Source organism: Parasteatoda tepidariorum, chromosome 1 (assembly GCF_043381705.1).
Source record: "Parasteatoda tepidariorum isolate YZ-2023 chromosome 1, CAS_Ptep_4.0, whole genome shotgun sequence".
Classification (NCBI taxonomy): Eukaryota; Metazoa; Arthropoda; class Arachnida; order Araneae; family Theridiidae; genus Parasteatoda; species Parasteatoda tepidariorum.
This window is the reverse complement of record NC_092204.1, coordinates 87,515,377-87,529,256: the sequence shown is the minus strand read 5'-3', so window position 1 is coordinate 87,529,256 and position 13,880 is coordinate 87,515,377. Positions and strand designations below refer to the sequence as shown.

General features: G+C 31.7%; 1 protein-coding gene across 1 annotated transcript in view; it reads left to right on the top strand.

The window, feature by feature from the left end:
* The window catches only part of LOC107444936 (probable G-protein coupled receptor No18), a 256,570-nt gene extending 243,234 nt beyond the window's left edge, over positions 1-13,336 (top strand). The window contains exons 4-6 of the mRNA XM_016059213.3: positions 5,510-5,712; positions 7,933-8,183; positions 10,784-13,336. Coding sequence (XP_015914699.1) covers positions 5,510-5,712; positions 7,933-8,183; positions 10,784-11,431 — 1,102 coding nt within the window. The 3' untranslated portion in view covers positions 11,432-13,336. The remainder of the gene's footprint in view (positions 1-5,509; positions 5,713-7,932; positions 8,184-10,783) is intronic.
* Positions 13,337-13,880: the final 544 nt, after the last annotated feature.

The following is a 13,880-nucleotide window of genomic DNA, read 5'->3' as shown; positions in this document are numbered from 1 at the left end:
GTTTCCGAGACGGCTGAGATGTAAACAGAATAAAAATAAAAAAATAATAAAAAAATAATAAAAAAAAGACAGAAAAAGAAGGGAAAAAATACGCTTGACTAAGATAGAGAAATGCTTCCGAATTATTCTTCACAATTGCGTAATAAGGAGCACAGTTACAGTTTAAAAAAATCGAGCTGGAAGTTTCGACTGCAACTTGGATCGTTTGATACTTCGTTGATGGTTGTTATTTTCTGTCGATGCCTAGTCAATAGCAATTTTTTTTATTCTATTTTTTTTTCTTTGTTGGAGGTGGCTTTAACCTTTACTTTCCATGTTATTGGCATCAGATAAATGTGGAGAGCTCCCTACTAAGAACAACCTTCAACTGTTAAAGAGGGAAAAAAAGTGCGTTCGTAATGCCTTTTTTGTAAAGAAAGACATCAGTAACAAACCTTGTTTGTCCTCTCAAACTATTCTTTAAGTTTATTATCTACCTATTTTCAGAATGTCTTTGTACATCTTCACAGAGTCTTGAGTTTATCATTTCAAATATATATATCGTATTAGATCACGCCTTATACGTTGTAGGTGATATATTGATCGTTATTTCTCAAATAACTTTTCTTGAATCTTTTCCAAATGGTTATCACCTAAATTATAAATCTTTTTTTTTTTTATCTTTTCTTTAATATGACTAGAAATTTTAAGTATGTCGAAAAAATAGTGTATGTCGAAAATTTAGATATGTCGGAAAAAATATCGATAAATCGTAAATTGTCGATATATTTTTTAAACAATGCGTTAAAGGCTGTTAAAAAAGTATATTCACGATACATCGTGAGCACCAGGTCTTGTTATAAATATCAAATATATAATAATAACGAAAATGTTAGTAACACGGTCACTATTTTAATGCCAAATTTCGAATACTATAATATCGCGAGTATCATTAAATACGATAAATGTCAGGAACAATAATATCGCGATCACTTTTGATAACGATAATAATTCGCAATAATTAACAATAATATCAATGATTAATGAAGGTAAAATGTACCTTTTCCTTAGCATCTAAATTATATTACGATTTGATTTAAGTATTTTAACATCTCTATATTTTTCTTGTACTAAAATTTCTTTCTATATTTTATATGATATATAATTATATGTATGACTTGCACCGTTAATCCTTTTAAACTAATAGAAGAATTCGATAAGGGTTATTTTTCTTATATGATTAAGTGTACTGTTGGATAAATGTTATTTCGTATAGCTACTCCATAAAAGCTTTTCTACAACTTATATAGACTTTTTTCTCTGTTTATAGCAGAATTTATCATACAACAAAGTGAAAGAAAAATAAATAGAAATATATAAAAATAAGACAAAGACACTAAATCACAAATGTAGAGATTCTATTTTTCACATCCGCAACATAAACTATGTCCTTTTAAGGATACTAGAGGACTCAACTGAAAGCAAAACGAAAAGAAACTTTGAAAAATGCGTTGTTATGGCGTCACAATGAATCGTCCTTAAGTATTAATCGCTCATGGTATGGTTATTGTAATTTAAAGGCGATCCGCGTGTGCTATATTTTATGAATTGCTCCTCACCATATCAACAACCAATAAGGTTGGAAGAAAAAGGCAAGAAAAGAAACAAATCAATAAATCGGAAAATTTGTTGATAATGAAATTTGTTGTCACTAAATATTAAAATCATTAAATAAAAAAATAATCCTAAAATATTTATAAATGTATAGTATGTAGAAAGGCTGTAGATCTGAACTTACGGTTATGGAACTCTAAACAATCGAGCATCAATTAGCAGAACCCAAAGTTAAAATATAAAATTAGTAGATGTGAATATACTAAAAAAGTAAGAAATATAATTTTAAAAAACTACAAATTATATTGATTTCATTTAATGTGAAGAATGGAATTTATTCAATCATCGTTTTCTCAATCATATACTAAAAATTATAAGTTTTATGTCAAATAGCTGAAGTAGCAAGCCTGGAGTTGAATCTAGACATCTGAATTTGTTGATGGTGTATGCATAAGCTGAAAACAACGTACGCAGAATTATAGTTTTCGAAAAAGAACTGTTATAACCGCTTAGAATAGTTATCAGAAAAACATAATTCCTTATTCTATGATTCGATTGTTTTATATTGCATTGAAAGGTTCCATAAGAAATAATAATGCTATTTTTTATAAATGCATATCCTTTTCATAATTTAATCAATATATTGTTATTGGAAGAAATTTTTTTAAAGAAATTTTCTGATCCTTTTTTATTGCTATTTTACTTCAATAATTTCATAAAACGAACCGAAATAGTAAATAAATAATGGTTTGTTGCTTAGATATAAGTATAATAACAGGTTTAAAAATCATTAGATACTGATTTAAACTTTCGGAACATCATTTGGGAACCGCTGCTGTAAATGATCAACTTTTTTAGTATTTTTTTTAATAACTTTGCCAAATAAGAAAGACAATAGCAACCAAATCGTTTAGAACCTTTGGATTTCCCAATAACCAAAAGAATGAATGTCAGAAATTAAACTGCATTTCAAAAATATGTCAAACGCACTCCATATTTATATTTAAAATATATGTATATTTTTAAGAAAAGAATAAATAAGCGATATCCCTAAGTTTAAAAGGAATTAGTAAACAAAACTCTAAAGAATATCAATTATTCAAACTAAACGTGATTTCGTGGGAGTATTAATCCCTCATAAAAAGAATTTAATACAAAAATCAATCTAAAGAATACACAAAACCACAATTCCAAAAAAAATAAATCATTTTCTTCAACAAAAAAAACTGGTCGCACTCAAGAAGCGGAGGTTCCTTTTTAGAGTGATGGATCTCGAACGATTCTGTGTGAGCGTCGTTCTGGGGTTGAATGAAGAAAAAACCGTTTTTATTCAAGTTACTTTTTGGTCTGCAAGAGCGAGGAATAACATTCAGAAAAGAAATATTCTATTTATAGTCACCGGTATTCCCAGATAGGTTTTGAAAAGGATTGTATTCCCGTGCAGCTTTTACTTCCATTCACAAGTTTTTTTCCTTGTTGTGTGTCACACGGTGTGATGGAAGCAAAACAGAATTTGAGTGGGCGTTCGTAAGACATTTAAATAAGCTTACCACGTCCCGATGCATCACCCCCCCCCCTTCCACTGTTGCTGCCTTTCAAATATCCAAAACCGTGATTTACCTTCTTTCAAAAAATACTATTTTCTTATCCTTGTTTTTCGATTTTTTTTTTCCGCCAAGTCTCGCGAGGTGCTGAAACTTTTAACTTTCACAATTTTGTGAAATGTAACTGAAATCATGAATTGGCCAAAATGAATTTCGTTTTGTTATCTAAAATTATTAAGTAACATAGTTTTGAGTGGGCATTTGCAAGCAATTAAATAAAATTTCTACGTCCCGATGCGTCACGCCTTCCCCCCTCTCCTGCTGTCTTTCAAAAATCCAAAATCACGATTTACCTTCTTTCACAAAAATATTATTTCTTTATCGTTGTTTCTCGAATTGGTTTTTTTAAAAGTCTTAAGTTAAGAAATTCCTAAACTTTTATAGCTTTCACAATTTTATAAAATGGAACTTCTGAGTCCCATTTTATGAAATTTTCGTGAATTCGTGAATTTTATATTTCGTGAATTCGTCGAAATAAATTTATTTTGTAATTAAAAATTATAAAATCAAAGAATTTGAGTAGACGTTCGCAAACATTTAAATGAACTTTTCGTGTAGTTAAAAATCATAAAATAACAGCATCTGAGTGGGCGTTCATAGACATTTAAATAAGCTGCCTACGTCACTGTTACTATGTTTCAAATATCTTAACAGTGATTTGCCTTCTTTCAAAAAATACTATTTTCTCATCGCTGTTTTTTGAATTAGTTTTGAATTTTGAAGTCTCCAGAGACAATCAAACTTTTAACTTTCGTAATTTTGTAAAATATGACTCCAGTTACAAAATCGTCTAAGAAACTTGTTCTGTAATTAAAATTTGAGTTTTATTTTTATCGCAGCACCATATAATACATATTAGCAACATACATTATCAATGCATATTATTATGAATATTAAAATAGAACACTAATTCTCACAAAACATTAATTCGTCAAAATATACTTATGTTGCAATGAGCGTTATTGTTATGGCAGCTTTACCAATCATTATTATGAAATACGTACATAATATGTGAACATTTATAATGTTCACATATTATACACGTACTTTATGTCTCTCAACACATTATTGGCTGGTGACAAGTTAACTCGCCATTGCACTAGCATTGCCCATTTCAGTTCATGAAAACCCTAGACGATATAGAATATTCCAAAGTTGAATTTAATTGCATTTAGTTCAAGGTAGATAAGATTTATAGGAGTTTATTTAGAGTGTTTTACTTTACTTCCATATTCGATTACAAAATAATAGCCAGTGACATGATCGTTTCTGAGCAAAATTGCCGGTCAACAAAGTTATAATCTACGTCGTACCTCCCTTTCACAAAATACTACTTTCGCATATTTTTTCTTTCCTTTTATTTTATTTACTTATTTATTTATTTTGGAATTACGTATGGTATTTTGCTGAGATAATCAAAAACCTTTGACAGCACAGTTTCGTAAAATTGAACTGAAATCATTGATTCATTAAAACAAACTCTTAGTGCAATTAAAAATTGAGCATTATTGTTACTTCAGTAATCACTTTTATAAAATACGCATCAATAACGTATATTATAAATGCATATTATGAACAATTAAAATGTTTACGTATTCTCTACAAATTTTATGCCTTTTTAAATCTAAACTGCACCTCCCTTCTAAACGATACCATTTTCACTTAGTTCTGTTTTAATTGTATTAATTTAAGTTTTCATATATACTTAAAAACCATTATTGTGCATTTTATTAACATTTATTTAACCTTTGCTAATTTTTATGATCGCCAATATGATTCAATTAGATCCAACATTTCTAACAACATCCAACATTTCTCAGTCAACTCTGAATACTTTAAATTTAGCTCAGATTATCGACTTACAAAATATTTTTCTTGCAATCTTAAATGATTTCTTTTCACAGTTCCGTACAAAAATAAGTGAATAAACACACATCTGTAGAGTTATTTTGCATAAACTAATTGGAAAACGGTATAAAAGTGCCATTAAATTGTATTACTGAAATGATACCGTTATTACGTAGTAGGTAATTTATTAGCTATTTAGATATTTATTGTCTCAGTTGATATTGGTATTTTAAGGATATGTGATTTCCCCACTCTCCACACTTTCTCCCTCCACTACCATAGTTTCTGAAAATCTCGCTTTTTCCCCCACGGCATTATGTTTCAGTAAGAAGTCAGAATATACTGACACGGGGAAAAAATGAAATTTGCCAAAACTATGGTAACGGAAAGGGTAAATGTGTGGACCGAGGGAAAAACGCCTAATAATAAAAATGTTCATCCCATTTACAACTTCTTTGTTGCAGGTACTTTGCAATTACCCAACCATTGGCCTATGCTGTAAAGAGAAGTGTTCGACTCGCATTAATTATGATTGGTATAGTGTGGTTAGTGAGCGCTGTCATCACGTGTCCACCCATGTTTGGATGGCATGACCGCGGCACTAATCAAAATGACACCCAATGTGCCTACATTGCAGATCAAGGATACGTTGTCTACTCTGCTTTAGGTAAAACTTGTTAATGACGTCACAAAACCCCAATTCTATTTCCATGTTTTAATACATGCATTCATTTCAATTAGGTGCACAAAATTGATTGATATGAAATCATTTTGTTTTTCTTTATTTTTGTTTGAAATTTTATTGTAAGCGATACTTAATCGTAGCAGTTTCATGTTCGTTATTTATTCAAAATTTAAAAAAATATTACTTGCAGTATGATGAACGGAAATAGAGGATAAATAAATAATTAAGCAAAGATTTAAAAAATTTCACTCGCAGAAAGGATAAGAGAAAAAAAAAAGAAACGCACTAAATGGTACGGTATCATCAACATGTAAAGGATGCCTTAAACTGTACCGATGATTTTCAAAAATGTGTCGTAGGAAAACGGTCAAAATTGGAAAAAAAGGAAGGGAAAAAAACAGTTCTTGCAGCAAATTCGATGACACATTCGTTTTATTTATAATATTCCTGATATTAGTTCAAAATGTTTTCCTCAGATGGCGTTACAAGCCTTTTCTAATCCTTTCAATTGCTATGTCTGATTACTACTTCTAGTAGTTGTGGTTCATTTACGTCGCACTAGAGCTGCACAATGGGCTATTGGCGACGGTCTGGGAAACATCCTTGAGGATAATCCTAAGACATGCCATCACAATTTTTGATCCAATGCAGAGAGGATGGCACCCCCGCTTCGGTAGCCGACGATCTGCAAGCGAAGTCTAGCACTTTACGGCAGAACAGTTTAATAAGGACCAATACCGCACACCCTTGGTCCCTACGCAGACTGATCCAAGTGATCACCCACCCGCACACTGACCGCAGGCAGTGATGTTTGACTTCGATGATCTGCTGAGAACCATGTCTTAACTATCAGTCCTCTGCGGGACCTGATTACTACTTAAGTTGGATATTTTGAAAAGACTGTAATTTGATTTTCCTTAATTTAAAGGTCTCGAAAAATTCTGATGTGATTTTAGTTATTTTTCGTTGCTTTTCAGGCATATTCTGCAGCCTCTTTTGTGAGAAACTAAATCCAAAGGAAATCTATAGGAGAATTTATGCCCCATTACAGAAATTTGCCACAAAAATTGCTTTTCAACCTTAATAGTTTTGCAGTTATTAATATTTGAAAATATTTATTGAAATTTAAGATATAGGTGCTTCAATACTTTTCTATTTTTAAGCGTTCGGTTTAAAAAATTCAGACCACTGTGACATTAAAAGTACATGCAGTGTATATTTATAGTACACACTGGATCTTTCGTAATCATTTCTCATATCGTATATTTCAAGTACACATGTTAAGGTCTGGTTTCTTAGGACAATCGCCTTATCTGGGCGTCAGCGTGACGTCAACGTCCCGCTGACGCCAACAAAATACTGGTTTGTTAGCTCAAGGCCTGGTTTCTTAGAACTAGCGCCTTATCTGGGCGTCAGCGGAAAGTTGACGTAGAAGTGACGCCAAAAAATACTTTTTTGTTAGCTCAGCTTGAGCAGTCGGTCCAACGCAGACATTATGTCTCATTGCGCATGCGTTAATAATGTAAACAAATATTTATTTTGAATTTGTATTGATTTTGTTATTGTCGACCAGTGTTTTAGAGAACAAGTAATGACTTTGCCCAAGAAAAAACACATTATAGCTGAGCTAAATGAAGAGTGCTATGTTTAATGAAGAAGCTATGTTTAATATCAAAATCAAAATCTTGGCTGATTTCAATGTACTGTTGGATGCTGTCTGCCATTGCTTCTGTGGTTAACGTCACGTTGTAATCCAACTGCAGTTGAGTTGGACGGCAATTGTAGTTCAAGATGAGCGTTCGATGACGTATACTATCAAACTCACAAATGGACCAATCAGAGGTTATCGCTGATTTCCAGCTGACGGCGTCCTGTCCTAAGAAACCAGGCCTTTAGGTGTCACAATTTAATACTTTAGTTTAAAAAAGCAAAAACGCAATCCAACCTCTTGTGAGGAAGACAGGCTAAAAACATCAAGATTTTGATTTCCTGATGGCAAGTTTTTCTGATAATCGCCTCTCTGTTTCTCCCAGTAAGCAAAAAGATTGATGTTTTCAGTTTCTTCCTCTCTAGTTAGATTTCTTCATATTAGATAATTGTCTTAATCTGATTTCTACTTGCTGTTGATGCATAACAAGGTCCGTCAGATAATTTTCATCCACTTTTTACAATTATGCCATTTAACAATTCCATTATTTTCAGGGTCATTTTACATCCCGGCTTTCATTATGGTTTATGTCTATTGGAGGATATTTGCTGTAGCTCGTAAGCGGCAGGCAGTCCTAATGCAAGGCACTGGTGGCAGCGCTAATGCGAAAGATGGACACGGGTCAGACAGCAATTCCTCTACTCTAGGAGATAATTCAGTACCAACGGACCACCAGCGCATGTTGAAGGAACAAGGCCGACAAGATTCTGCTCCAACAGAAGAAACAACGCTTCCACTGTCACAGGTAAGAAGATTTAGTCTACAGTTATTATTTCAGGAAATTGATTCTGATTCAGGTTAAACTTGTACTTTGAGTAATTATTCGAAGAATTCAGGTAATACTTATGGGTCGAATTGAAAGCATTAATATGTTAGAATAACATTAAAGAACTTTTTTTCTCCATCAGATTTTTTAATAGAGTTTCGTATCGCTGATTTTAAATCCTTAATCTGTTTCTCTCTTCAAGCTACTGTTTTTAGGTGACATTTTTAGTCTATTTTATGACAAAATGCATGAGTTTAAACACGTTACATCTCAGAAGGAGTCACATAATTGTTGCGTTAAACAAGGTAGTTAGAGCACATCATCAGAATTAAAATTGCATAGGATCTCATGCTCGAAAATGTCGTCATACGTCGCTAGTGGTGCTTACCAACTCATGAACTGTTTCTTCGTAAGCTTTTGAACAGTTCATAATAGGGATGCACCCCTAGCTGCACACGATAAAATTTTCAGGCACGAGTTTCTATACAATTTTAGTCTCTACTATGTGCCCTAACTATCTTTAAAGCTTATCGCAATATTTAAGTGACCCAATGTTGCATATAAAGTTTTTGAACAAAAACATTTGGACAAAAAATTTTATTTTAAGAAAATCAGTGGCTTTAGAATCAAAGCTAATATCAGATTTGAAATACCCACACCTTAATTAGACAAGATCAAGCATTTGTAAAAATTGAAATTTTTTCCCAGTAATTTAAGAATTTGTTCCCCAATGTAATTTGAATGTTCAATGTTTAATGAGTGGTGTCATAAATGATGTTCAATGTGTGGTATCATAAAATAATATCCAAACAAAATATCTTTACTTACTTTCATAGACAGCGTTATAAACACAATACACTTTTGATCTTCGATGGTACTGGTTTAAATAAAAAATGTATTTAGAATTTTCTCATACTCTATTTCTTAAAACATCTTTCGAGTTCAACTAAAGAACATACCTTTAAATCTTACAAACACAACCAACCTTAACCCCTAAACAAATGATGAATCCATATCAATAACATTCTGCATTATTTGTCAATAAGGATCGATTCGTAATGAATCGGTCTAGATTGAGATTGATTCTGAGCTTAATATCTTTACTCACTAATTTATTACTGCTCAATAATTCATTATTTATTCTCGAGTAGCTATAAATATGTTCAAGTAGAATTGATTTATTATTACAAACGACAATTCTTGATTAGTCGCATTGATGGAGAGCAATGTCCGGAAAAATGTTTTACTAAGCAATTTATCATGTTACTAATTTCTGTTTGTTCTAGTTATGAAAGTAAAAAACCAATATCAAGGACTTTACCATCGTTTGCATCTATATAAAATTATATATTTTATAGAACTATTCTTTTACAACCGGATAAAGTTTTTAGGTTTGACTGACAAGCAATTTTAAATCAAAAAATAAACATATTACTAGTTGGATATCCTTCAATCGCTCAATAAATACAATAGTTTAAACTGTCAGAGGTAGTCTTAAACAGATCCGTTTTATTAAAGAGCATTCAAGATTCCATTCGCTTTCCAATAGATCTATACAATTGGAAGCTTTCTTAAATTAAATTTATTGAAAACTGAGTTATGGGTAAAGCATACATACAATTATATACAGTGTAATAGAAAAATAACCGATCACAATAACTTTCTGAGCTTTTGAATGTACTCAAATACATATTTTTACGCACCTTTTTAGCCCAAAAAAATTGTTTCGAATGTGCTAATATTTTCTGTTTACTGAATGAGTGAATTAATTTTAAGAAAAATTAAAAACTTCAGTATTTTTACTCGGTTGAGCTTACTTTCGACTGTTAAATATTTTTAGAACTAACCATTTTTTACCTCGGCACTAGAATCTAGGACAGACATGGCAAACCTATGGCACACGTGTCACTAGATGACACGGGAGAAGTGCGTATTATTGATCACATTAAAAAAAACTCATAAGAGATAGAGGATAATGTAGGTGGCTTCAGGAAAAAAAGTATGATTTTGGGGACCATAACGGTAGTGTTCATGATGCAAGGCTGGCTGTATTACTATAGATTACTATATTGCTAGGATGTAAGGCTGACTACATTACTACAGTTAACTCTATTTCCAGGATGTTACGCTACTAGTCTATGCTGTGAAAGATATCTGTAAAAATTTAAAAAGGTATCTAGCGTTAATTCAAAGGGTGCCCACTTTATAATATTTTACCTTTTATCGTTTCCACTATATCCATTTGAAGTCAGTTAATAACTACACAATCTATTATTACTATGTAACTATTACTTAGTTTGAAGATGATTTTTATGAAGAAAATTAACAAGTCGTTTACGGGATATGCGAAAGTATTAAATTTTAATTTGGCTGGCACTCTAATCAAAATAGTTCCGCCATCTCGGGTACATGATATAACATTTGTCCGATAAAGTTATGAATAGTTATTGTATATTGAAACAAAGAAAATCGTACAATACCTAATATTAACAACTAAATTTATTTTTAGAGACCTATAAGATTTGTCTTATTCGTTTTCTCGAAGCATTTCTGAATATATTTTTGTTCTTCCATTACAGGTTCGTGGAAGCAGTACCAGGAGTAGCAGTGGAAGGCGAAGAAGTTCCTTTTCACTCATACGCTCATCAGCATTCTTCCTACACCGTCAAAACACGTACAACCCAAACGTGACGACGAAACTTTACCACCAACAGAACCACGAGCACCATCACGAAGAAAAGGATTACCAGCAGCAACAGCCCACCGAAAACGACAACCCACACCCCTTAGTCAGTCGGAACAAATCTCAGGAAGACCCCGACCAGGGCTCCAACTACAACTACCACTGCCAGTACTGCAACCCAAAAAAAGAATCTCAAAAACCGACTCGTTTGACGATACGAAAGAAAGACGGTTACGAAAGAGCAGCTTTCCAGCGCGAGAGAAGAGTTGCCAAATCCCTCAGTGTCGTTGTTGGAGGATTTATCATCTGTTGGCTGCCCTTCTTCACCGTCTACTTAATTGAGCCATTTTGCCAAAGCTGCGTCTTCCATCCCACGCTTACAGCTTGCTTAGTCTGGCTGGGTTGGGTAAACTCGGCCATCAATCCATTCATTTATGCTTTGAACAATAATGATTTTAAAAAGGCATTTTTGCGTTTGACTATAGACAAGTGTGGATGTTGTAGGAAAACTAGAAAAGGCCATGACCCTCAGCAGTTCATTTGAAAAATTATAAATGAATATATGTATAAGTGATATCTGAATGCTGCTGTAAAAAAAGCGTCTCGGGAAATTTCCTATCTGTCCGAAGTTGACAGTTAAATTTGATTAAAAAAATGTGACTGATTTTTCTCGAACTAAAAACCAAGTTTGAAATTATTACTTTGAAAATTCAGCCACAATTTACGCAAGAAGTTTAAGCCAGGATGGTTCAAACGGAAGAAAGTATGTAAGTTTAAGATGACTTAATCACTCGTGGTTGATTAAGCGTAAACAACCATTAAGTTATAAATGGAAAGGAGAAAAAATGCGAAACCATAATTGAAGGGAGAAATGTAAGCACGCATGAAAAAAATTGTGAATGATGGGGAGAATGAGGTCAACTGGTTAAAACAGACAGCCATGGTTGGCGGAAAAATATAAGTCATGACTGGTGGAAAAAATACTATCACTCATGACTGAAAACGAAACTATAATTGAAGGGAGAAATGAGGGCAACTAGTGTAAAGAGAGCAGTCATGATTGGATAAAATGTGAGTAATGGCTGATTGGAAAAATGCTGTAAAAAAGCAAATATGATTGAAGGGAGAAAAAAAGGCAAACACTGACTTTAAATGAGTTGCCATGACAGAAGTAAGAATGGTTAGTAATGGCTAATGGAAGAATGGTGCCCATAATTGAAGGGAGAAACGTAAGTACTCGTGTTTAAATTGAGAGAAAAAATACCAATTGTGATTGAAGGGTGAAATGTAAGCATTCGTGTTTGAATTAAAAAATGATGCTAGCTGGCCGAAATAAAACACTTGAACAACCATGATTGAAATGAAAAATACAAGCCAGAACTGGTCGTGTAAGAAATATGTTCGTATTTTTCGAATTAACTGGTAAACGTAACAATGATTGAAGTGAGAATTCTTAAAATTAAAACTTGTACAATACTTACCTGCAATTAAAGCGCTACGGAATATTTACATTTTATAAAAAAGAACTGATAGCCATCTCATTCCCTACCGATTACACATCTGTTAATAATTATCTATCTCATTACTCTAGTGTTTTATATTGTAATTCGAATGAATTATAAGTAGGTAAAAGAAAAACTTTATAATAGTAAGAGAGAAACGGATAATTTTCCATTAATTCTATTTTTGACAAAAAAAAAGAACTAATTCATGTTATGATGATAATGAGTAGTCCATTAGGTAGAATGTATGTAAGTATAATTTACAATCCATTTTCAGTTGTTTACTGAAATTCTTCTACTGACAGAAAATCTAATTGGGATTTAAAAAAACACTACAAATAGATATTTATATTACTATTTCATATATTCACGAAATTGATATATCTGTGATGTTTACTAAATATAAATGTTTAATGCGAAAAAATACGTACTTTAATATCATTCTGGATAGATTCTGTCAATAACGAACATAACAATTTATACGTAACTTAATAGGAATTACTCAAAAACGTACGAAATGTCTTAATTAATATTTTAAAAACTCTCTAATTACAAGGTTGAATAATATGCTTATGTTTTCTTTTGGTATACTAAATCATTTTTCTTAATTAGATAATTCCGGTATCAATAAAAAAAATGGGAGAAAGCTGGCTATTAAAAGTTTTGGTTTAATTTAAATAGGAATATCTGATTTCAGTTTGCCCCAGCCTTTGAAAAGTGAGTTTTAGCTTAAAATTTACGAAAGGGAAAACTTAAACATGGCTATATTGTTATATAAATATAAAATGAGATAAATCCAGAGACAATAAAGCAAATAGTAAGTTAAAAGGATTTTGTGTATAAAAAGAGCTGTTTTTTATATATATCTACCTATTAAACGTCTAACAACTATCTTTACAGATGCTGTTTCTTATATATTTGTTAACGCTGAATTGAATTAAATCAAAATTGAGTCAATAGAATTGATAGTTCTGAAGTTACAAAGATTTATCGATTAAACTAATATTTAGTATAATTTAGTATATCGATTAAATTATTATTTAGTATATCGATTAAACTAATATTTAGTATATCGATTAAACTATTATTTAGTATATCGATTAAACTAATACTTAGTATATCGATTAAACTAATATTTAGTATATCGATTAAACTAATATTTAGTATATCGATTAAACTATAGATTACATCGATTAGACTAATATTTTAGGAGTTAAAAGGGTATTGTGGTATAATTTTTGCCGAAATAACTTTGGAACAATACTCTAATCAGTGAACTTTTGTGTTATTAGTTCTATCAATAGAATAAAGATCAATTCAGTATATTAAAAAAACATTCATAAGAAACAATACCTCACTTGTCTAAGCACACACGCAAATAGGAATATGACGCGTAAATCATTGAAAAAGGGATTCAAATATCCATATTGGATGTACGCCACTACTTTTAAACCAGTTTCCGCTTTTTCCTTACCCTTTTGCTTTCTTGTA